General features: G+C 44.2%; 1 protein-coding gene across 1 annotated transcript in view; it reads left to right on the top strand.

Moving 5' to 3' along the window:
* The window catches only part of LOC124795537, a 318,628-nt gene that overhangs the window by 125,569 nt on the left and 166,331 nt on the right, over positions 1-26,728 (top strand). The window contains exon 4 of the mRNA XM_047259608.1: positions 26,028-26,175. Coding sequence (XP_047115564.1) covers positions 26,028-26,175 — 148 coding nt within the window. The remainder of the gene's footprint in view (positions 1-26,027; positions 26,176-26,728) is intronic.

The raw sequence follows: 26,728 nt of genomic DNA, 5'->3' as shown, positions 1-26,728 counted from the left end.
ATTATAAATGACTGTGCTTAAACTGACACACAATATTTTTAGCGCAACGCAATGTGAATTTCAAAAATCCCTACAAAAGAATGGCCCTGACTAACAATAACCTATACCTTTCATGAATTACATACCTCACAAAAGTCTTCGTTACTCAAACTACTGCAATACAGCGTACGCCAGTACTGCCAGCTAAATAAAAGATTCTACTGAAGGCACTAACTACTGATAGGCATAGTTAGGAAATGAAAGATTTTGATAGACTCCAAACAACGTATTTACCTTAATAGTGTTCAAAAGTCATTATATATATATATATATATATATATATATATATATATATATATATATCAGTTCATGGCATCCAGTCTTACAAATTTACTGTCTCTGATGGACACACGTCCAGATCATCCGCTCTCAAAACTCCGCCATCTCTCTCCCCACATCGACCACTGCTGGCGGCTGACCTCCAAGCGCGCAACGCTACGCGTTGTTCACATCCAGCTGCCCAACACTACAATAGCAAACAACAATGCAAACCAGCCACAGACTGCACACAGCACAGCCAGTGATTTTCATATACAGCGCTACATGGCGTTACCAACATAAAAACCTAAACAGCCTACTTACACTAGTCTACATGTCGCAAAGAAAAAGCTCGTGAAATTACAGCGCTGAGAATACAGTAACGTACTGCAAACAGAACCGTTCATGATACTTTAAAAGTATATCCTCAAGAGCGCAGCTTTAATGGGTTCGCTAACCACACAAAGTGAATCGCTGAAAGTTACATTTAGGACGCAAATTTACAGAAGAAAATTATGAATATGTGGAACATTCTTCTGAATATTGCAAAGAAATTAAATGGATTAACTTGTTTAAAGTAAGTTAACGGAGTACCCTTTTCCATTAAACCAGAGGGACTCTGCAAGAATAGCACATAGCACTTTACCAGCCCCAGCCCAAGGCCCCCCATGTTAGGGAGCATCGACCCCACACTGCAGCGTGTAAACCCAGACATCTGCCCCGTGTCACTGACGAATCTCTCTGGCTCCAGCACTACCTGTTTACAAGCCAAGTTAGCGCGACGATTCGATTCCACCACTGGATGAAACTCTGCGAGCACTGGAAGGGGGACTTCAAAATACACCCTCTGCCGCATTTGCTCTCTCGTACAGGTTATAGCGGGAAACAAAACGATCTGGAAACCTGTCAACCGTATAACTAAATATGAAGTAGTCGGCTGAAAGCTTCCGCCATTACGTCTGAAAACATCACATTCTTTCATCAGCAGCTATACAGGTATACCTCGTGTTTAAAATTAAACTCTCCCTATTTAATACCTTATAAAGCGGAAACTAAATACCGTACGGCCAAACATGGTAGCATTAATGTCCAGAGTATTGGATGCGTGATTTCCATGCGTCAAAGCGCCATTGTCCAGTTCCATCTATGGCCACCAGGAGCCGTGATCAGTCATCATGCGCTGATGACCACGCGGTTGAGCGCCCCACAACCCAAACATCAGTCACCTTGGTTCAGAGTCTCACACACGTGACCAGTCGCAGTGCACCTGAAGTGTCAACATGAGCCTGGACGAAAGGGGCGGGGCATCATTGGTGACGCTCTGTTAACTAAACAACAGTAGTGCTGCAGCTGCACTTCGAGAATATCGCCGGCTGAAAGGATTACGGAAGTGGCCCCTTTCCCCACCTGCTGTGCGGAGCATCATGAAGAATTTCGAAGTAACTGGAGAACTGGGCGTCGCTCCAGGAGGAGTGTGAGGACCGGTTGCACCACAGGTGGTTGATGGAATCGCTGTTGCTATGGCAGACAACGCTGTGCGCAATTCCCGACCATCAGGCAGCACGCGTGGTGTGTCACAACACTTGAACATCCCGTGGTCCACTGTACGGAAGGTGCTTCGAAGCATTCTCAAATGGTATCCCTACAAGATCCATATCGTACACCAACTTTCACTTCGCTCTCCACTTTCACGCAAGGATTGAAGTTGACGAGGGCTGGTCCTGGACCATCCTATGGACAGGCGAAGCGCATTTTTCTCTGAAGGGTGAGGTGAAAACACAATTGCCGCATGTGCGGATCTTCACCTCCAGCCACTGTGCATGAAGTTCCTCTGTATGGTGAACGTGTCACCGTAAGGTGCGGCTTCACGGCTACTTTCATCATTGGCCCAGTCTGTTTTGAACAGTTTGTCGCTCAAGGACTAAAGCCGTGCAGTGTGACTGGCCAGCGTTACTGCGATATGCTTCGCCAGTATGTCATACCCGCCCTACAGGAGAGAGAGGCCTTCAACTCGTCAGTTTTCATGCAAGGGATGGGGCTACACTGCACGTTGTTCGTGAAGTTCACCTGCTTCTCCGAAACACGTTTGGAAACGATCGAATTATCAGCCGATCGTTATCAGACTCTTGGGCACGATCAACTGATCTCACTCCCTGTGACTTCTGGCTCTGGGACTACCTACAGGACAGGGTTTACCAGGGGAACATTCACACGCGTACTGATGTGAAGCGCAGCATATCAAGAGAGGTAGCCGGCATACCTACGGGCATGCTTCGTTCTGCTGTGCAGAATACAATCCTGCGCTTTCATACTCTTCTGAACACTGATGGGCGCCATATTGAGTTCCTTTTGTAGCAGTAATGGTACCGGTATATAATAATATGATGAATCGAGCAGGACATTAAAAGTGCTTCAGTTGAATTGATTCTACATTATTTCTTCCCCATGTCCATGACATTATTTCTAGCAAGTCTGGTAGTCGTATGGTAATTAGTTTCCGTGTTATACCGTGTTAAATAGGAAAACTTTAATTATAACCACCCGATAGTTGTTTTGTAATGGAGTGCATTTAACATACACCTTTCAAATTTCCGATTGACGAATGAAATATGGAAGTGTTAATTGAATTATATGAACAGAAGTTGGACTGTATTCACAAAATTTTTACTCTCACCTCTAAAAATTGATATTAGATAATTGCTTTTTTGTTAGCTTTCAGGTACGTACCTGTAGTCATGGCAGAAACTGAAATCCTCGCCCCATAGTACCGTAGGACGCCGCTATACGAACCATATCACAATGGCGCAGCCCTTTGTCAACGTGCAGTACATACGAGCGCGTACTTAGAGCGCTCATGGGGGAAGTTTTTAGTCACCTGAATAGGAAACCACACAGATGTTCGGAGGAGTCTAGTTACAAAATTATTTGCGAGTGCTTCATATTAAGAACTGCAAAAAGAGTTTACGCCATAATCAATATTTCAATCAAAAAACAGTTATAGAAGCAATTTTTATAAACATGTGCCGGCTGGAGTAGCCGTGCGGTTCTAGGCGCTACAGTCTGAAACCGCAGTTTCGAATCCTGCCTCGGGCATGGATGTGTGTGATGTCCTTGGGTTAGTTAGGTTTAATTAGTTCTAAGTTATAGGCGACTGATGACCTCAGAAGTTAAGTCGCGTAGTGCTCAGAGCCATTTGAACCATTTTTTTATAAACATGTAGTTCTCTGCAATTCCAGTACACTTAGATAAATTGTTGAATGAATTTGTAAAAGAATATGGCAAAGTTCCGAAATTTCTGGTTACACTATGCGATAAAAAGTATTCGGACACCCGCAAAGATATATGTTTTTGATATTAGGTGCATTGTGCTGCCACCTACTGCCAGGTACTCCGTATCAGCTATCTCAGTAGTCATTAGACATCATGAGAGAGCAGAATGGGGCGCTCCGCGGGTTTCACGGACTTCGAACGTGGTCAGGTGATTGTGTGTCACTTATGTCACACGTCTGTACGCGAGATTTCCACACTCCTAAACAACCCTAGGTCCACTGTTTCCGACGTGATAGTGAAGTGGAAACGTGAAGGGACACGTACAACACAAAATCGTAAAGGCCGACCTCGTCTGTTGACTGACAGAGACGGTCGACAGTTGAAGACGGTCGTAATGTGTAACAGGCAGACATATATCCAGACCATCACACAAACTGCATCAGAATCCACTGCAAGTACTATGACAGTTAGGCGGGAGGTAAGAAAACTTGTATTTCATGGTGAGTGGCTGCCCATAAGCCACACATCACGGTGGTAAATGCCAAACGACGCCTCGCTTTGTGTAAAGAGCGTAAACATTGGACGATTGAACAGTGGAAAAACGTTGTGTGGAGTGACAAATAACAGTACACAATGTGGCAATGCGATGGCAGGGTGTACGTATGGCGAATGCCCGGTGAACGTCATTTGCCAGCGTGTGTAGTGCCAACAGTAAAATTTGGAGGTGGTGGTATTATGGTGTGGTCATGTTTTTCTTGGAGGGGTCTTGCACCCCTTGTTGTTTTGTGTGGCACTATCACAGCACAAGCCTACACTGATGTTTTAAGCACCTTCTTGCTTCCCACTGTAGAAGAGTAATTCGGGGATGGTGACTGCGTCTTTCAACACGATCGAGCACCTGTTCTTAATGCATGGCACCTGGCGGAGTGGTTACATGTCAGTTACATCCGTGTACTAGACTGGCCTGCACAGAGTCCTGACCTGAATCCTATAGAACACCCTTGGGATGTTTTGGAACGCCGACTTCGTGCTAGGCCTCACCGACCGACATCGATACCTCTCCTCAGTGCAGCACTCCGTGAAGAATGGGCTGCCATTCCCGAAGAAACCTTCCAGCACCTGATTGAACGTATGGCTGCGAGAGTCGAAGAAGTCATCAAGGCTAAGTGTGGGCTAACACCATATTGAATTTCAGCATTACCAATGGATCAAAATGGTTCAAATGGCTCTCAGCACTATGGGACTCAACTGCTGAGGTCATTAGTCCCCTAGAACTTAGAACTAGTTAAACCTAACTAACCTAGGGACATCACAAACATCCATGCCCGAGGCAGGAGTCGAACCTGCGACCGTAGCGGTCTTGCGGTTCCAGACTGCAGCGCCTTTAACCGCACGGCCACTTCGGCCGGCCATTACCAATGGAGGTCGCCACGAACTAGTAAGTCCTTATCAGCCATGTGTCCGGATACTTTTGATCACATAGTGTATGTGGTGTGGTTACAGTGAAGGCAGCGCCCTGAAACGTTACAGGGGGCACCAAACATTAATAACCGCAGCCTAAAGACACATCATTCAGCAAGAACGCTTTACCAACCGAGCCTTTCGTATTCCGAGAGAAGGCGTCGTTTGGGGACCTCTTACAGTCTGAACGAAGTTTACAAAACGTCAGAGAGACGCAAATCTCTGACAATTTTTCTTCCATTGTGCGTCAAACAACGTCCTTAAATAACTGAAAATGGAAACACGACGAACAGAAAGTCCGTATTCTCAGAGGTCAGATTACGTTACACCCGGCATTTATAGGACAAGCAGGACGACGTTCAACGACAAGTTCTTCCAGTGCCCTAACGTAATTTTGGTTTTGCAGCCCATCACGGTAGGCGAAACGAAATGATTCACCCTTGCCCATAGATGAAACTGTTAGAGAAACAAATGTTGCTTGAAAGACCATTTTACAAATACGGGATAACTATGTGGCCATTGCCATTCGTCAGTTATGTCCGAAACTTCCTTCTCAGTTGTATGAGTTTCAACCCGCATTTTCGGTGAATTAAGTTACTTGATGACGCTATTACCCAACAGGAAGCTGCTGACCGTCACCAGCTGCCCTGTGGCATTATTCAGTTCGAAACACTGAAAGAAACAGACTCACTTGCGTAACCCTTTTGTAACAACACAACCATGATGTTTTCTTGGAAGACACTTAAGACACTTATGAAAGTTTCCCAGGAATATGAAAACAACTGACCTGACGAAACCTTTATGGTATCAGTCGAGAGTTTACAGTGCGTTATTTGTATGAAATAAGTCCAATAGTATATGACAATGTCTGTTCATCTACATCTGCATCTACATGTACATGGATACTTTGCAAATCACATTTAAGTGTCTCGCAGAGGGTTTGTCGAACCACCTTCACAATTCTCTATTATTCAATCTCATATAGCGCGCGGAAAGAACGAACATCTATATTTTTCTGTACGAGCTGTGATTTCCCTTATTTTATCGTGGTGATCGTTTCTCCCTATGTAGGTCGGCGTCAACAAAGTATTTTCGCATTCGGAGGAGAAAGTTGGTGATTGGAATTTCGTGAGAAGATTCCTCCGAAACGAAAAACGCCTTTGTTTTTATGATGTCCATCCCGAATCCCGTATCATTTCAGTGACACTCTCTCCCCTATTTCGCAATAATACAAAACGTGCTAACCTTTTTGAACTTTTCTGACGTACTCCGTCAGTCCTGTCTGGTAAGGATCGCACACCGCATAGCAGTATTCTAAAAAAGGACAGACAAGCGTTGTGTAGAAAGTCTCCTTAGTAGATCTGTTATATTTCCTAAGTGCCATGCCAATAAAACGCAGTATTTGGCTAGCCTTCCACCCAATATTTTCTATGTGTTCCTTGCAATTTAAGTTGTTCGTAATTGTTATTCCTAGGTATTTAGTTGAATTTACAGGCTTTTGATTGATTTATCGTGTAACCGAAGTTTAACGGATTTCTTTTAGCACTCATGTGGATGACCTCACGCTTTCGCACGATTCATATATATTTCCTAAATCCTACTGAAATTTGTTTTGATCTTCTGATCACTTTATTAGTCGATAAACGACAGCGTCATCTGCAAACAACGTAAGACGGCTGCCGAGATTGTCTCCCAAATCGTTTATGTACATATGGAGTAACAAAGGGCCTATAACACTACCTTGGGGAACGCCAAAAATCACTTCTGTTTTACTCGATGACTTTCCGTCAGTTACTACGAACTGTGACCTCTCTGACAGGAAATCACGGAAGCAGTCACATAGCTGAGACGATATTTCCTAACCACCCAATTTCACTGTAAGCCGCTTGTGTGGTACAGTGTCAAAAGCCTTTCGAAAATCCAGAAATACAGAATCAATTTGAAATCCCTTGTGAACAGCACTCAACACATCGTGCGAGTAAAGAGCTTGTTGTGTTTAACAAGAACGATGTTTTCTAAATCCGTGTTGACTGTGTGTCAATGGACCGATTACTTGGAGGTATTTCATAACGTTCGAACACTATATATGTTCCAAAATCCTGGTGATAACGACGTTAATGATATGGGCCTATAATTTAGTGGATTACTCCTACCGCCTTTCATGAATATTGGTGTGACCTGTCGCAACTTTCCAGTCTTTGTGTACGGATCGTTCGTCGAGCGAACGGTTGTATATAATTGTGAAGTATGGAGCTAATGCATTAGGATACTCTGAAAGAAACCTAATTGATATACAGTCTGGACCAGAAGACTTGTTTTTATTAAGTGATTTAAGTTGCTTCTCTAATGGCTCATAAGATTTTTACGCACACGTGGGTTTCATAACTGCACTGTCTAGCGAAAATGCTGAAGTACCCAGAAGACATGGTCGGACGTCAATTTTCACGTAATCAAACGGGGTGAATTCGGACGGTATTGTCGTTATTTTGATTGTAACTTTCGTGTATATTGTTAGATTAAATTGATTGTTATGGAAGTGGTAGGGTATATGTGTAACAAATAAAATATTCCAGAACCAGAAAGTGTATGTGTAGGTATATTGATCTGAGGCAGTTAAATAAAGTGTCCAAAGTCACGCCATGGATTGGGGTGATTTCGGATACATGTGTTTTTTAAATCTCTGTCCGAAGTTACAGTGTATAAAGGCCGAATTCGGACAGTTACTGCCTCTTTTTAAAATTCTAAATGCGTTTTATTTGATTTTGGTGACATTTTACACATTTTAAGGTAGCCCTTTGTTACGAATAAGTGATACGGAATGATATAACGAATTTTATATATTACGGATAAGTTTTTATTTTGCAAGAATTTAAAGAAAAATTTTTGACAGTTCTTAACTGAAATATTAGAAACAGACAGAAACAAACAAAGTAATAAACTAAAAGGTCAAAATAATTTTTCTCACTCATCATTCTAAATTAAGTTGCAAACACATTAAATAAACGATCGAGTCTAAAGCACATCTTCTCGAAAAATGAACATTCCTCCCTTCTCAACTGGTGTGGGAAGTATTCTCGAAATTTGCAATTTTTGTATTGTGTCTTCATCGGGGACATTAGAAAACACAAATATGTTTTTACTGTTCTCGTGTGCGCAAGAATTTCACACTTACTTCCGTAGCACCAACATCTGTGGCCATTCCAACATACTGCCTTGTTTGCTCCTTGTTTCCACGTTTATATTTGTACTCTGCAACAAGAAAAGCACACTTGTTTCAGCACTGTTTTCGTTTCCTTGAAAATCTCGGCCAGTGATTGATCTAGTTTGCGGCGGCGGCGGGAGGTGCCAAGCTTATTTGGAGGATAACGAATTTCTTTGAGCATTTCTTCAAAAGTGGAAGACCATGCACGCGTCTGCGTTACTTTGCTGCCTCTCCTCATATCAGGCAATTTTCGTAAGACATGATCTGGATCAAAAGGGATTAGGCGCGTGGCGCGAAACTCACCCTTTATCTTTTCCTTGGAGTTTGCTGAAATCTTAGTCAGTGTCTGCTTCAGAAGAGATGGGAAGGCATCCTTGGAAATGGTACCACGAGTGTGTTTCTTCCAATCAGTTAATACAGCTCGCCACGCTGCTTTCATTGGCCTGAAGAAGCTTACATCGAGCGGTTGGAGGAGGTGCGTGCTATTGTGGGGAAGGAGAAGGAATGAAATATTGTTCCGCTCACACTCCTGAATAACACGTAAAGACATGTGACTGGATAGGTTGCCTCCAATCATGACTGTTGGCCCGTTTTGCCTCTTCAAATAGGGCAAAGGGATTGTAAAGAACCAGTCTTCAAATACTGGCAGTCAAACCATCCACTTTTGTTCATATTGAAACGGGTTCCTTGTGGTCCACCTTCTTGCCCCGTGTAATGCTCTGATTTGTAAAGGACGTACGGAGGAAGCAGTTTACCATCATAACTAGCTGCCATCATTATTGAGACACTAGATTTTGATGAACCCATCACTTTTTCAGTATGCTTACTCCCTCGTTTCGTCATTATCTGCTGCTTGCCTGGATCATCTGACATGTTGGATTCCTCATAGTTGATCATGTTGCCAGTCTGGAGATTTTCCAGCTTTGACTTGACATTGGAGAAAAGCATCTTAACAGTCTCTTTTTTCACTTCTGCACGGGCTCGTTTAATATTTTCGCTTAAGCGGAAAGATCTTCTGACTGTCGTTTGAGGAATAAATGCACTTATTCTTCTCCTGGCAAATTATTACGAAATTTCCTCTCTTTTCGGCGAGATTTATCAAGGTAGCCTTTAAATATCTAATATCCAATTTAGTGATGGGAAATCCCCAATGTGCAGCCCTCAAGATACCTTGCTTCAACATTTCTTCTTCTTCTTTATTTAGCACTGGCTGTCCTCCCATTTTTTTCGGATGTGCTTCCTGCACTTTATTTTGTAGGGTTGATTTAGGGATACCATAAAAATCACACGCTTTTCTGTACGATAATTTACCACTCTGAATATCACGAACAGCTTTATGTAAAAGTTCCGGGTCATAAATACACCGTACTGTAGCACCTCTCCTGCTCCCATACGTTCTTGGCATCGTCCGAAATCACTACACGCAGTACACAGTTTCACAAAAACCGTCGTTATTTTATAACCTTGCACGAGAAACTCGACAAACTTGTACAGAAATTGTCGCAATGCAGTTAGCTACTGTGCGCGTCGACAATTACTGTTATAATAACTTCCCGCTCGGCGCAACAATAGAAAGTTTCCACTTTACGATAATGCATGGATTTTTAACACTGAGTCTGTTCAATTATTCACCTAGGGGAACAATTGACGCAAAATAAAAGTAGTGGAAAGCGATAAATGCATTCTTACGCTTGAAATAACTGGCACACGGACATTAAAATAAGTAATTCTTTGTTTCTATGCAGTGGCAAAGAGCAAATAAGCCATACTGTCCGAATTCGCCCCGGTGTCCGAAATCACCCCATTTGACGGGAGGTTAACACCTTCAGCGGGTATGTGGATGAATTGAGTTACTGTTCCCTGTGACAAGTAGAACGACCGCGAGAGTGCGTTAGTGTTGTTTGTGTTTAGTTGGGAGTATCACGGACATCAACAGATGTTGGGTGATGACTGTAAAGGGCACAGAGGTGCAGCGCACCCATGTGAGACAGCGCTATCAGCACCAGACACAGTTTAAAAGAGGTATCATTGCGAGTCTTCCTTTGGGCGGTTGTTCGAATCGTGTAATACCCAGATTTTCAGGGGCATTTGGTCGTGAACGTGGCCCGATGTTGGACTGCATGGGATTGTGAGGGCAGGCATTCTCATAGTCAAGTTTCTGGTGACCACAACTGACCACCACAGGCAAGGATCTCCGTAGTCTGCACCAGGCACGTGGTAAACGCTTCACATCGGCTCCTGTCGACGGAGTACAAGTAGTGGACGTCCAGCAGAATCTGGTGACGTCGCGTACCATTGGCTCTGCACTGACCTAGATGGGCATCGCTGGCAGGTATGGCGGCAGCGCAGGTTGAAGTCCTGTTCCTCCATGTTTTGGACTGGCACAGCAGTACCTCTCCTGGTGTCACGGTGAGAGGGCCCATCGCGTCTGACTTCTGCTCACTGCTAGTAGTGGTGCAGGAACTCTGAAGGTGCGACGATATGTAACGGACACTCTGCGTCCTCATGTGTTACCGCACGTGCTACAGTATCGTGCTGCCGTTTTTCAACAGGACAATGCTCGTCCACACTACAGTACTGGATTAGGTTAGTGGAGGTAACCCAATTGCCCCATTTTCACGGCAAAATTCAAACTTCCCGCCATAATCCGCTATCTTGAATGACGTCATCGCCGCCATCTTGGATGACGTCATGCGCTGTTGCCAAGTTAACACGCCGCCATCACGTGTACGGTACGTGTCTCTGTCAACTGTCCCCCACAGAACGTGTTCGACGTCAGGTCGGAAGTGTACTTCCACACCAGGGAGGGTACAACGTCGCACTGGTACGTCGCCTCATACTCCGCAAGTTGTCTGTAAATCTGACTCGATTCTGTGATCACTGGAATAACATCAAATAGCCTCTCGACCCGTAAAGTTGCTTTTAGTTTCACGCTTCCCTTTTGGGTACTTGGCACTTTTGTCAGTTAGCGTATATTACGCCCATTGTTATTGCGGGCACCTTAGCTTTTGCCTTCCCCAGAGTTTTCCATTTTCTTGATCTGTAAGGGAAGTGCATTCATTTCTACATCTACATCTACATCCATACTCCGCAAGCCACCTGACGGTGTGTGGAGGAGGGTACCTTGAGTACCTCTATCGGTTCTCCCTTCTCTTCCAGTCTAGTATTCTTCGTGGAAAGAAAGATTGTTGGTATGCCTCTGTGTGGGCTCTAATCTCTCCGATTTTATCCTCATGGTCTCTTCGCGAGATATACGTAGGAGGGAGCAATATACTGCTTGACTCCTCGGTGAAGGTATGTTCTCGAAACATCAACAAAAGCCCGTACCGAGCTACTGAGCGTCTCTCTTGCAGAGTCTTCCACTGGAGTCTGTCATTACTAAATGGTCCTGTAACGAAGCGCGCTGCTCTCCGTTGTACCTTCTCTATCTCTTCTATCAACCCTCTGGATTCCACACCGGTGAGCAGTATTAAAGCAGTACTGTGTACTGTAACCTACTTCCTTTGTTTACGGTTTGCATTTCCTTAGTATTCTTCTAGTGAATCTCAGTCTGGCATCGGCCTTACCGACGATTAATTTTACATGGTCATTCCATTTTAAATCACTCCTAATGCCTACTCCCAGATAATTTATGGAATTAACTACTTCCAGTTGCTGAACTGCTATATTGTAGGTAAATGATAAAGGATCTTGCTTTCTATGTATTCGCAGCACATTACACTTGTATACATTGAGATTCAATTGCCATTCCCTGCACCATGCGTCAGTTCGCTGCAGATCCTCCTGCATTTCAGTACAATTTTCAATTGTTACAACCTCTCGATATACTACAGCATCATCCGCAAAAAGCCTCAGTGAACTTCCGATGTTATCCACAAGGTCATTTATATACACTCCTGGAAATTGAAATAAGACCACCGTTAATTCATTGTCCCAGGAAGGGGAAACTTTATTGACACATTCCTGGGGTCAGATACATCACATGATCACACTGACAGAACCACAGGCACATAGACACAGGCAACAGAGCATGCACAATGTCGGCACTAGTACAGTGTATATCCACCTTTCGCAGCAATGCAGGCTGCTATTCTCCCATGGAGACGATCGTAGAGATGCTGGATGTAGTCCTGTGGAACGGCTTGCCATGCCATTTCCACCTGGCGTCTCAGTTGGACCAGCGTTCGTGCTGGACGTGCAGACCGCGTGAGACGACGCTTCATCCAGTCCCAAACATGCTCAATGGGGGACAGATCCGGAGATCTTGCTGGCCAGGGTAGTTGACTTACACCTTCTAGAGCACGTTGGGTGGCACGGGATACATGCGGACGTGCATTGTCCTGTTGGAACAGCAAGTTCCCTTGCCGGTCTAGGAATGGTAGAACGATGAGTTCGATGACGGTTTGGATGTACCGTGCGCTATTCAGTGTCCCCTCGTCGATCACCAGTGGTGTACGGCCAGTGTAGGAGATCGCTCCCCACACCATGATGCCGGGTGTTGGCCCTGTGTGCCTCGGTCGTATGCAGTCCTGATTGTGGCGCTCACCTGCACGGCGCCAAACACGCATACGACCATCATTGGCACCAAGGCAGAAGCGACTCTCATCGCTGAAGACGACACGTCTCCATTCGTCCCTCCATTCACGCCTGTCGCGACACCACTGGAGGCGGGCTGCACGATGTTGGGGCGTGAGCTTAAGACGGCCTAACGGTGTGCGGGACCGTAGCCCAGCTTCATGGAGACGGTTGCGAATGGTCCTCGCCGATACCCCAGGAGCAACAGTGTCCCTAATTTGCTGGGAAGTGGCGGTGCGGTCCCCTACGGCACTGCGTAGGATCCTACGGTCTTGGCGTGCATCCGTGCGTCGCTGCGGTCCGGTCCCAGGTCGACGGGCACGTGCACCTTCCGCCGACCACTGGCGACAACATCGATGTACTGTGGAGACCTCACGTCCCACGTGTTGAGCAATTCGGCGGTACGTCCACCCGGCCTCCCGCATGCCCACTATACGCCCTCGCTCAAAGTCCGTCAACTGCACATACGGTTCACGTCCACGCTGTCGCGGCATGCTACCAGTGTTAAAGACTGCGATGGAGCTCCGTATGCCAGGGCAAACTGGCTGACACTGACGGCGGCGGTGCACAAATGCTGCGCAGCTAGCGCCATTCGACGGCCAACACCGCGGTTCCTGTTGTGTCCGCTGTGCCGTGCGTGTGATCATTGCTTGTACAGCCCTCTCGCAGTGTCCGGAGCAAGTATGGTGGGTCTGACACACCGGTGTCAATGTGTTCTTTTTTCCATTTCCAGGAGTGTATATTGTGAATAGCAACGGTCCTACGACACCAGTTTCTATTAACAATTTCTATTCTAATTTGCTCCTTCTGCGTCATTCGCATCAAATTTTTGTAAGTTTGTACTCAATTACATCTTCTGAGATTGAATGGCAGAGCCGTGTCGTTTTAAATGTATCGAGAGGATCACTTACGTGGTGTGGAACGACACGATTCCCCACGTGAACAGAATAGCAGTCCAACATACATACTATCCAGAGGGTTCAAAGTACTGCCAGTTCGTCAGGCACAAAAGAGATGGCTGCGGCACACGTTACATGTGGGAGAAAGTAAGTTTAGCGTTACGTCAGCAGTATCGGCCTAGACAGTCGAAGGCGCTTTCGCCGCATGCTGTCGTGGTGGCGGTGCTTGGTAAGACTACCCGGCTGCAATCTTCTGTCGTAAAACACGTTTTCATGGCCGATTGTTGCAGAGCAGTGTGAAAAGAGTTGGTTGCGTACGGTATAAGCTGACGACGGAATGACTTCATTCGGGATTTCTAAGATTTTCCTTAATCTGATTTCTTTTTAGTTTTGTGGTGGTAATTAAAAAATTATTATTTATCGACATGAGTTATCGACTATGCTCACTTTCACCCGCGCAGCAAGGGCGCCTCAGGTTCACGAAAATAGGTAAGCTGAAAGTAGTCTAAAAGTATTACCTGTTGCCTTCTCTATGGCCGCTCACATCTCAGCTGCATCTGCTGAAAAACATTGTGATAAATACACATACTTTCAGGTTTTAATTAATACAGCACAGAATTAACACATTAGGTTGCGGCATAAGGTCGTAGCGTTTTGGTTTGCATATTGGTGTTCCCGTTGCTATGGGACTCTTTACCGACTGTCGTTATTATTTGCAGACCATTCTTGCCATTTGAGTTTAGATACTGTCATTTTGTCATTTGGACATAGTGAGCGTAGCTGTGGCAAGTGGGGAAGTTGTAACATTTCCGACATATTCTTCTCTTTGACCAGTAGGTGAATCACAGCAGCGAGTGCGACCCGAAGCATGTGTATCGTTTATCGGGATTACGCGGCTGGGCAGAGCATGACACGAAAATGGTTTTCTCGTTTGAAGCAGAATCGTTTTGATACTAGTGCCTCGCCACGTTCAGGAAGACCTTCGGGATGTGATCAAGATCGTTTCAACGCATTACTCCACAATGATTGACGTCAGTGTACGCAAGACCTAGCAGATGTGATGAACTGTGGTGATTCCACCATCGCGTGACATTGGCATACAGTGGAGAAGGTTCGAATATCGGGTGTATTGGTACCGCATGCTGTAAGCCAAAGTCGCGAGAATCAGCAGGTGGCCACACGTGCGTCTGTCGTTGCTCGTCGCCAGCTGGCTCGTGAGCAACACCGGCCACTCCTGTCCTGTGTCGTTACTGGCGACGAGGAATGATCTCTCTGTGCTAACATAAAGAAAAAAATAAGGAATGTTTGAGGCCAAGCAAGAAAGCAACTCCCTGTTCAAAGAGCTGCGTCCATCAAGAAAAGAAAATGTTATGGATCTGGTGGAACAGCCACGATATGATGTGCTACGTATTGCTTCCCCTAGGTATAATCATCACTGACGACATTTATTGTCAACAGCTGAGACGACTTCCAGGAGTAGTCCAAGAACCACGACAAGAAAGACTGAATGCGGTGATGCTACTCCAAGATAATGCTCGCCCACATTCTGCTAGACTGACGAAAAACGGCGTAAGGAAGATATTCCGCATCCACCTTATTTACCTGATATTGCGCCCTCAGATTTTCGCCTTTTCTGTTCTCTATCCTTCTTGTTTAACTTCCTTTCCAGATTAAAAAGAAATGGTTCAAATGGCTCTGAGCGCTATGGGACTTAACATCTCAGGTCATCAGTCACCTAGAACTTAGAACAACTTAAACCTAACTAACATAAGGACATCACACACACCCATGCCCGAGGCAGGATTCGAACCTGCGACCGTAGCGGTCGCGCGGTTCCAGACTGAAGCACCTAGAACCGCTAGGCCACCAGCGGCCGGCTTTCCAGATTCAAATGCATTCCGAGCATGGATTGACGAATTCTTAGCCTCCAGAGTCGCCGAGTCGGGAAGTTATCACAGCGTCGGTAGACTGCTATAAACAGCGAAGGAGAATACATAATTGATCTCAGTTATGTCTGTCTGTTGTGTTTATTACACTTATGGAAAACCTCTACCACTTATGCAACAGCCTAATATAAACTTTCGGATAAAAATTACTCTCCTTCAGACAAATAATTTATAGTGTACTCTGTTATTAATTATACGTATTGGCCGGCCGCGGTGGCCGTGCGGTTCTGGCGCTGCAGTCCGGAACCGCGGGACTGCGACGGTCGCAGGTTCGAATCCTGCCTCGGGCATGGGTGTGTGTGATGTCTTTAGGTTAGTTAGGTTTAAGTAATTCTAGGTTCTAGGGGACTTATGACCTAAGATGTTGAGTCCCATAGTGCTCAGAGCCATTTGAACCATTTTTATACGTATTGATACGCAATATTTCAGTATCGAAATCAAGCCCTTTTCATTTTTTGCCAACAGCAACTCCACCGTTTCGGAATCGAAAGTCTATTTCACCTGCACAGTGCCAAAGTTTCATTAACTTTCGGTCCGTCAGTTCAATGTTATTTTTGCTCTCCACGAGCTGAAAAGTTTTAGTGGAATTCCGCTCGCCTCACAGTACTCTTCGCATTCAGCACACAAAAGATCAAACAAAATATCGAAGTGCTTTCATAAAAAGTCACTCGGAGTCTCATTTAGACTCAAAACGAAGAGGCAGTTACGAAAACCAAATCAGTGGTCGATGACGTTTTGTTCGATCTGCAACACAGCATTTTACTAAAGCAGCTGTCAGAAGTACGCAGCCACGCTGGGAGTCACTAATTCACACAGAAAGTAACAAATTCCGAAAGCCAATTGTTCTCGTTCTGTTTACCCCATGGCGATTCGTATATCGCTCATCGGCGATTACTTTTTCGACTCCTGCTCTGTCCAGGAACATCCTAAACTACGCTCATGCGCGCGCATTGGAGAGAGCAGCCATCTCTATCACAGAGCTCACTCCGTGATCTGAAGTCTGTCATAGCTTTCCCATTCGAGATTATAAAGAGTCGTCAGTTTTTTTTCGCGGTAAATGTTTGTTGTTCACTGTACCTGGTATAAGTTAAAGCCTCTCAGTTAATAAATATAAATTAAAGAATGTTTTAATGAAGTCTTGCGCTTCCATATTCGCCTATTCCAAACGCACTGCTTCATAATATTACAGCTAAAAAAGTTGAAGGTTGCTGTAGCTTCAGTAATTAAGTGGTTAAGTTGAGAGGCACCCACTTGCCTTTCTCATACTGTGGCATCAAGCAGTCAGGCCTGCAAGATGTGTGGTTTGCCAAGCGAGTGGAATCTTCCTTAATTTATCGAGCAACATGAATTCTCGTATCTTACTATTTAGTTACAAATTATCCTCCTGTATGAATAATACGCAACGGAAACACGCATCTGACTATCAGTGATTTATAGAACTCTGACTGTACACTACGCACTGGCAATACCACATTTACCTTTTGTCTTTGATTTAACGGCATTTATATAAATTCGGGACATTACGATAACATACAATTTAATGAAAAAGGCCACCAATCTCTTTCTTTTCACTATTTGATTTATTCCTAAACACACAAATTCTACAACCTACAACAAAATCACATGAGAAATTCCGCCCAGTGGGCATGGCTTTACGTTAGCGAATCTCTATACTATGGTCTCGTAATCTATTTACCGCAACAGTGCACTCCCTGGATCGGATGGTGGATCTTTTATTATACCTCACACTTCGCCTCTCACAATAATCCTCACGAAACTTTCCTCCAGATCGAGCGATACAGAAGGAACAGGCATACCCACAAATCTTTCGAAACTACCTTGCTACTCCCATGCAAAACACACATACCCAAATTACAAGACATACACAACACAACAATATGAAATATTACATAAAGAACGGTTACAACTTCATCACTTTCCGCTTTCCCACTTCAATCAATATTTATCCCAGTTTCACACGACACTGCCCCACTTTGTAATTTCTACTTCCCTAATGTGAACTCTGGAGATAAACGCACGTCTTCCTGTGCAATGCAAGCCATGTGGCGTTGCTGGAAAAACGGCCGACTCACCTTGATTCTCTCTCAGAGTTTAAATTCAGCGTCACACGGAATGATATTTCTTAAATACTTCAACTTATGATACACACGCTATTTCTTAAATATTTCAGCTTATTGTACACACGCTATTAATTCTTAAATATTTCAGCTTAAGCTCACGGAAGTATCTCAACTTATAACTACACGTGGACTCTTTGTGACCGTTGGTTTACTACAATCCCCTTAAAATTACCTGCCTCACTTTGTAATTTTCCCCACAAAAGGTCCTGTGAAAGAGAAATTATTAATTCTAACTACTCTTAAATATTCCACATCCATACCATGCCTCCACTCTTTCATTCCGGAGCACAACAAAAAAACAGGTCTTTACAGCAGAAGGTTCGGCGGCAGAGTGCTGAAACATGGCCGTATTCTGATTCTCTCGCACCTCTCTCGAAGTGGGAGAAGCACCTTGCTACCTTATTGGTCAGCCACATTTCAGACGCTCAAAGCTCTGGTAACTTCCATCTCTTTGGTCTCACCAAAGGTAGCCAAAGGATCGACTCAAAGATGATCATATATTCCGATTCACTATCTGTGGTTAGCAGACGACCATACATTCATTCCTTTCACAGATCTCACCAAACTGGATGTAGGGATTTATTTTGAGGGAGTGCACATGTGATCAATTAAATAAATAAATTGTCATTCTTTCCCACACTGGTATCCGGCTTCGCTGTATTAATTGAAATTGAGTTACTTTTACACAAAAAATGTGTTGTTCTGACAAGAATTTCGTACCTATTTTCAATGTTGGGCGGTACTGTACCCTTTCAAAGTATTGCTGCGAAATTTCTTATTTCGGAAACCTTATGGGACGAAACTGCCGAGGTCATCGGTCCCTAACCTTACACACTACTTAAGATAACTTAAACTAACTTACACTAAGGACAATACACACACCAATACCCGAGGAGGACTCGAACCTCCAACTGGGGGAACCGAGCAAACAGTGACAACACGCCTCAGACCACGCGGCTTCCCCGCGCGGTGAAAATTCTTAGGTATTGGTCAATCTGAAGGGATAACTAATCTCTTCAAGGTTGTTCTCTTTCATTGCCAAAATTCACATTTTGAAATGTTTAGAAAATTGCAAAGAGATGTTATTTATTTTATTTTTGGAACTTTTCACAGTTGATTGAACCAGTTGCGCAAATTATAATTCGTAGTCTCTGCTTCTACCATTCTTCAAAATTACAAAAAAGTTGTATTACTTGGAAAGTACAAACTGGATCGGCTTAAAACTCTGCATGCGTACATCTATATCGGCCGGCCGCGGTGGTCTAGCGGTTCTAGGCCCTCAGTCCGGAGCCGCGCGGCTGCTACGGTCGCAGGTTCGAATCCTGCCTCGGGCATGGATGTTTGTGATGTCCTTAGGTTAGTTAGGTTTAAGTAGTTCTAAGTTCTAGGGGACTGATGACCACAGATGTTAAGTCCCATAGTGCTCAGAGCCATTTGAACCATTTTGAACATCTATATCGATCCAAATAGAGTAAGCTAAAATTTTGTATGTGTTATCGAACCAGTGTCGTGCTATCGCTACCTACGAGTGCTGCTCGCCACAGCTTGTGGACGGCGGCTGCCTGAAGTTCAGGCACGACCCACACTCCCCGTGGGTGATCTGCCGCTCGGCAGTGAGCAGAGGAAGACGCACTTGTTGGTCCAGCCTACCAGCCTGTAGCCCAAAGTCACATGTTGAGTACCTAAGCATGTTACAGTCTTTCGCCGACTGGAAGCATATGACACTGCTGATGTCGGTTACTATGTTTTACGGGCGGTCTGTGGTGACACTCGTGTTATTGGAGAGAACCGGGATATACATGATCTAATCATAGGCATCCGGACATCTATTACTGGACGTTAATACTGCGTGTGTCCGGCCTTTTTTCTGTGTCGTCTCGTTGTCACGGTAGGCTTGTACTGTGCGAAGCAGGGAGAGGATGTTGTTTGGTGGCTGGTATCCTCTTTCTATAAAACAACTGCACCCATGTATTAACAGTATTCTTTATTAACGTGAAGAGGAAGCTACTTAAGATAGTCCAGGTGGTACAAGCTCTCCAGGTGGTACAAGCTCTCCTGTAATAGTCCACTTTAGCCTCACTGCTGGTGAAGTACAAGCCCGCTATGTACACTACTCTAGTCGCTTACTGACTGACTCTGAGCTAGAGGCTGAGCCAACTGCGACTGCGACTCCCACTGCGACTGGGCTGCGACTGGTGACTCGACACGTCGACTCACTCTGACTGACTGAGCCCAGCGGTCCACGTCGGCGATGTAAACACTGGCGGTCAAGAGGGCGTTGGCGGCACGTCACCTGCCAGTTTGTCTTTGGCCTCTCTCCTGATAGGCTCGCTCGATCCTGCATTTACCGTCGATCTTCTCGCAGCCTCTTTGGCGACCGGAGTGCTGGCGACAGCTTACGCCAGCACGCTTTTGATTTATTACTACCTGAACTCTGCTGAGGGCGCTTTCAGTTAGGAGCCTTAATGTCTATGGAGGAGTAGCATCCTGTTCTCTCTGAACAGAGAAAACCATATAACGTAGCTACGCTGGACGCTGAAATCTGGAGTGAAGTCGACGTTTCAACTCATCCCACTGGGTTGAGACCGATACCCTGGGAAGGCCAGTGCATTTCAGAAATGTTATTGTGCACAGACCATTGCCTCACAGATGCCTCTTTATGACAGGCTGCAATGTCCTTGTGATACAAACAACCATTGTTTCTGAACTGTTCTTCTATTGTACAGGATGCTGTAAAGTGTGTTTACATTCACCTGTGTTTAGCGAATTTTTTAAGAGCTATAACAGGACCACACCATAACCACAAGAAAACCTCCATTCGGTAGAACCACCTCTAACGTACTTCGCTGTTGGCACTGCACACGATGGCAAGTAGCGTTCTCCAGGCATTCGTTAAACACAAACCCATACCCAAACTACTCGTTTCTAGTCATCCACTGTAAAGTGTTGTCGCTCTTGCACCACCTTAAGTGTCACCTAACACTAATTGTGGAAATTTCTTGCTTACGAGGAGCTACTGGACCATGGTTCCCCATTGTTTTTAATTCCCTACACACAGCCACTATCACAGTTGCACTGCTGGAAGCACTTTAGATCTCACAAGTGGTTCCTTCTGTGATTCGTGCAATTTTTTACAACCACGCTCTGCAATGTTTGGTGATTGCGTGACATCTGGCTGATCTTTCGCGTTTCAACTTCCCAGGTGTACGACCAACAGCAGATATGGCCAGTTTTAGGACAGTTGAAATGTCCCTGATGGATTTCTTAATCTTGTGACATCCAATGACTGGTCACTGAGAGCTCCTGCTTGCTTTTCGGGGCATCTAATGGTCTATTCCGGATTACGTACATTGTGTTTAGATTATTTATTTATTTACTTGTCTACCTCTTTAGATGGATAGAAAATCAATTAAAATCGCTCAGAAGAGGAAAGGTCGCTGGACCTGACGGGATACCAGTTCGATTTTACACAGAGTACGCGGAGGAACTTGCCTCCCTTCTTGCAGCGGTGTACCGTAGCTCTCTAGAAGAGCGTAGCGTTCCAAAACATTGGAAAAGGGTACAGGGCATCCCAATTTTCAAGAAGGGACGTCGAATAGATGTGCAGAGCTATAGACCTATATCTCCAACGTCGATCAGTTGTAGAATTTTGAAACACGTATTATGTTCGAGTATAATGACTTTTCTGGAGACTAGAAATCTACTCTGTAGGAATCAGCATGGGTTTCGAGAAAGACGATCATGTGAAACCCAGCTCGCGCTATTCGTTCACGAGACTCAGAAGGCCATAGACACGGGTTCACAGGTAGATGCCGTGTTTCTTGACTTCCGCAAGGCGTTTGATACAGTTCCCCACAGTCATTTAATGAACAAAGTTAAGAGCATATGGACTATCAGACCAATTGTGTGGTTGGATTGAAGAGTTCCTAGATAACAGATCGCAGCATGTCATTCTCAGTGGAGAGAAGTCTTCTGAAGTAAGAGTGATTTCAGGTGTGCCGCAGCGGAGCGTCGTAGGACCGTTGCTATTCACAATATATATAAATGACCTTGTGGATAACATCGGAAGTTCACTGAGGCTTTTTGCGGATGATGCTGTAGTATATCGAGAGGTTGTAACAATGGAAAGTTGTACTGAAATGCAGGAGGATCTGCAGCGAATTGACGAGTGGTGCAGGGAATGGCAATTGAATCTCAATGTAGACAAGTGTAATGTGCTGCGAATTCATAGAAAGAAAGATCCTTTATCATTTAGCTGCAATATAGCAGGTCAGAAACTGGAAGCAGTTAATTCCATAAATTATCTGGGAGCAGGCATTAGGAGTGATTTAAAATGGAATGATCATATAAAATTAATTGTCGATAAAGCAGATTTCAGACAGATTCATTGGAAGAATCCTATGGAAATGCAGTCCGAAAACAAAGGAACTAGGTTGCTCGCCCACTGCTTTAATATTGCTCAGCAGTGTGGGATCCGTACCAGACAGGGTTGATAGAAGAGATAGAGAAGATCCAACGGAGAGTAGCGCGCATCGTTACAGGATCATTTAGTAATCGCGAAAGCGTTACGGAGTTGACAGATAAACTCCAGTAGAAGACTCTGCAAGAAAGACGCTCAGTAGCTGGGTATGGGCTTTTGTTGAAGTTTCGAGAAAATACCTTCAACTAGGAGTCAAGCAGTATATTGCTCCCTCCTACGTATATCTCGCGAAGAGACTATGAGGATAAAATCAGAGAGATTAGAGCCCACACAGAGGCATACCAACAGTCTTTCTTTCCAAAAACAATACGAGACTGGAACGGAAGGGAGAACCGATAGAGGTACTCAAGGTACCCTCCGCCACATACCGTCATGTGGCTTGCGGTGTATGGACGTAGATGTAGACCAAATTGAGGAACAAATCCCTAAGGTCATGGAACGTGTCAGTACATGAAATTAGAACATTAAGTAATAACAGATAAAATAAAATGTTTATGAACCCAAAAAAGTGAAGCCATAACCTTAAGTAAACGCAATAAAGAATATAACATACGAATCAATTTTCCAATGAACTCCTCGACAGAATAGGAGTGACCCATAAGGAAACTCTTCACTTTCGTTTTGAAACCGTGTGGATTACTGCTAAGACTTTTGAGTTCTTCTGATAGCTTGTTGAAAATGGATGCACAAGAGTTAAGGAAGTGCGATCCAAATGCAGATTGCATTTCTACCTAGTGTTAACCGAATGAACGTTTAACTGAGTGAAAGCTGCTAATTCTTGGGAATAAGCTGATACTGTTAGCAGGAAACGACAGTAAAGAGTATGTACAGTATGTACTGAGAGGTCAATGTCAGAATATCTGGACTAGTGAGCAGGGGTCGAGAAGAGGTTCGCGAACGTGCACCACTTATTGCCTGAACTGCCCTCTTCTGGGGCAGAAATACCGTTTGAGAATGGGAAGAGTTATCCCAAAACATAGTACGATATGACACAAGGGAATGAAAATAAGCAAGGTAGACTAACTTTCGTGTCGAGCGATGACTTACATGAGATACCGTTCGAATAGTAAAAAGTCTTCGAACAAGATCCTGAACGTGGGCTTTCCACGACAGTTTAATATCTATCTGAACACCTAGAAATTTGATCTGTTCAGTTTCACTAATTAAATGCCGATTCTGTGAAATTAAAACGTCATGTCTTGTTGAATTGTGTGTTAGAAAATGTAAAAACTGTGTCTTACAGTGATTTAGCGTTAATTTATTTTTTTCAAGACATGAACTTTCGTCATGAACTGCAGTATTTGAAACAGTGCCAGTGTTTCACACAACATCCTTTAGTATCAGGCTAGTGTCATCAGCAAACGGAAGTAGTTTGGAATAACCTCTCTGATACTAGAGGGCATATCATTTACATAAATAAGGAACAGGAGTGGCCCCAACGCTGATCCCTGGGGCACCGCCCCCCACTTGACTGTACCCCACACAGACCCCACATCACAGCCACTCTCAACATTGTCAATAACGACCTTTTGCTGGCTGTTGCTAAAGTAAGAGCTGAACCAGTTGTGAGCTACTCCCCGGATTCCGTAATGGTCAAACTTCTGGAGCAATCGACACGATCAAATACTTTAGTTAAATAAAAAAAAAAAAGGTGCCTAGCGTTCGAAACCTTTTGTTTAATCCATCCAATACCTCACAGAGAAAATAGCATTTTCAATTGTTGAAACCCTCCAGTCTCCTCTATACCTCGTTTGTTACGCAATTCCCGTCTCCTCTATATCTCTTTTGTTACGCAAACTTCCCTTTTACAATAACCTACGTAACCTCCCCTTTGGATTTCTATCTCTTGCTTGATAATAACAAATGAAATCTTCCCTTTGAAATTTATTCTCTTTCTCAATCTTCGCAACCAAATTTAATTGCTGCTTATTAAAAGTGATTTTCTGATTATTTCGACGAAACATAGAATGTGTCGTCGTCGTGGCCCTCAGTCGTTATCTGCAATAACCCAAAACTGTTCCTTACCTTTTTTACTGTTACTGGATCGCCATCTGACTGCTACATCGAACTGCGACATGAATATACTTACTCTGTTTTACTATACTCTATTAACTGATGGTGGGCTGTCATAATAAGTGGCTGTATTTATTACTAAAGCTGACGTTATTCTGTAATATCAAAGCTGACGTTATTCTTTAATTATTAATTTGACTGAAGTTACGTAATTCATAGTTACACTTTTTCTTGACAACAATAATATTTTTGCAAAGTTTTACGTTGATGGTTTTTGGGATGGATTATAATCAGTAATGCAACATTGCTGGCAAAAATTAATTATATTCTGAAAACGTTTCTTCAAATATTTACTGCTGGTAATGAAATGATTTTACAAACGTTCAAATGGGACTTCATTTCTACAATAATCTTACAACTAGCAATGTGCAAACATACCTTCAGTAGTCTTGAGTTTCTCAAAAAAATTAATTCAATAATATTAGTTCCTCTTATTATAATAGTTAGCTGATGTCTCTGTACATCCGTTTACAATCTCTTGTAAATCATAGCTAGTGGCTGGCAGGCACGCCGCTCCTCTCAACCTCTCGCTTCAGACCTGCTACCGACTCGCTTCACATCTCGCTTACTACTGACTTCCTACGAACGCTAAAGTGCGGTCTCTCCTGCCAACAATGCTTTCTGGTGCCGACAATCCCTGCTACCATTACAAAATGTATCAATGCGCGGTCTTTCCCGCTCTTTTCTTAAAATGTATCCATACGCGGTCTCTCCCGCCCTTTTTAAAATTATATCAATTTGCGGTCTCTCTTGCCAACAATACTTTGGTGCAGACATTCCCTGCTACCACAATTACTTGCAACATGACAAATTTTAATTATTCCTACATAATCCTATTAATAAAATATAAACATCTTTCATAAATTATGCTTGGACAATAGACAATAGAAATATACACGTCTTACATTGTAAAACCACTTCTGAAGCCGAACTATACATTTGATAGCATATTCTGTTTTATAAAAGCCGGCCGGGGTGGCCGTGCGGTTCTAGGCACTACAGTCTGGAGCCGCAGGACCGCTACGGTCGCAGGTTCGAATCCTGCCTCGGGCATGGATGTGTGTGGTGTCCTTAGGTTAGTTAGGCTTAAATAGTTCTAAGTTCTAGGGGACTGATGGCCTCAGAAGTTAAGTCACATAGTGCTCAGAGCCATTTGAACCATTTTGTGATACAAAATGTTGAGTTATCCTCACATACATAATAAACACTGATGGTATAGAAATACGTCCATATTTGTCTACATAACCCTTTCTCCCTTTTTCTAAAGCGGATTTTCTACTGAGTACTTTAAGTGTTCAGTGAACTGACCATTCTTAAAGGAAAAATCACAAATATGGCTGAGTACAGGGCTAATTTTCTTTATCAGGTAGAGCACGACAGCACCGTATTTCAAGCTGTCGTCTCGCGCTGCTTCCGTTAGCACGCTTTATATCACAAAGTGCACTAGGAAACGCCCACCACAGTAGCCAAGGCGGCGCGTATATCCAACTTCGTGTGCCTACGAATAAGAGTGCCGTGAACAGGTTTTGCCAGTATGTCTGAGCAACACTGGGGGAATGGCTCGCAGCGTTGTGAGAGAAGGCCAGAGCCGCGCCGTGTCAGCCGCACTGCCTCGCGCTCTCCTCGGCGGCCAGCGACCAGCGACCAGCCAGTGTTGCAGACCGTAGCCCCTGGTGGTTGCAGGTGCTGGCGGGCAACCGCAACACCTACCTGGCGGTGCGTCAGCAGCTGGAGCTGCCGTTCGTGGCGAGCCGCGTGCGCTTCATGCCCTACTCGCAGCACACCAGGACCGTCTGCATGCGGGTCGAGCTCTACGGCTGTCCCTGGACGCGTGAGTACACACCACTACTGTCTCTCTCTCCAACACACGTCCCGTGTCTGAAACTTTGCTGTCTTAATGTTGTTAAGCTGGCATGGTTGTAGCCTCTCCCCGATGTTATTCAATCTGTATATTGAGCAAGCAATAAAGAAACAAAAGAAAAATTCGGAGTAGGTATTAAAATCCATGGAGAAGAAATAAAAACTTTGAGGTTCGCCGATGACATTGTAATTCTGTCAGAGACAGCAAAGGACTTGGAAGAGCAGTTGAATGGAATGGACAGTGTCTTGAAAGGAGGATATAAGATGAACATCAACAAAAGCAAAACGAGGATAATGGAATGTAGTCGAATTAAGTCGGATGATGCTGAGGGAATTAGATTAGGAAATGAGGCAGTTAAAGTAGTAAATGAGATCTGCTATTTGGGGAGCAAAATAACAGATGATGGTCGAAGTAGAGAGGATATAAAATGTAGACTGGCAATGGCATGGAAAGCTTTTCTGAAGATGACAAATTTGTTAACATCGAGTATAGATTTAAGTGTCAGGAAGTCGTTTCTGAAAGT

Source organism: Schistocerca piceifrons, chromosome 4 (genome assembly GCF_021461385.2).
Source record: "Schistocerca piceifrons isolate TAMUIC-IGC-003096 chromosome 4, iqSchPice1.1, whole genome shotgun sequence".
In the NCBI taxonomy this organism is placed as follows: domain Eukaryota; kingdom Metazoa; phylum Arthropoda; class Insecta; order Orthoptera; family Acrididae; genus Schistocerca; species Schistocerca piceifrons.
The sequence above is the reverse complement of the archived record's forward strand: the minus strand, read 5'-3'. Positions and strand labels throughout refer to the sequence as shown.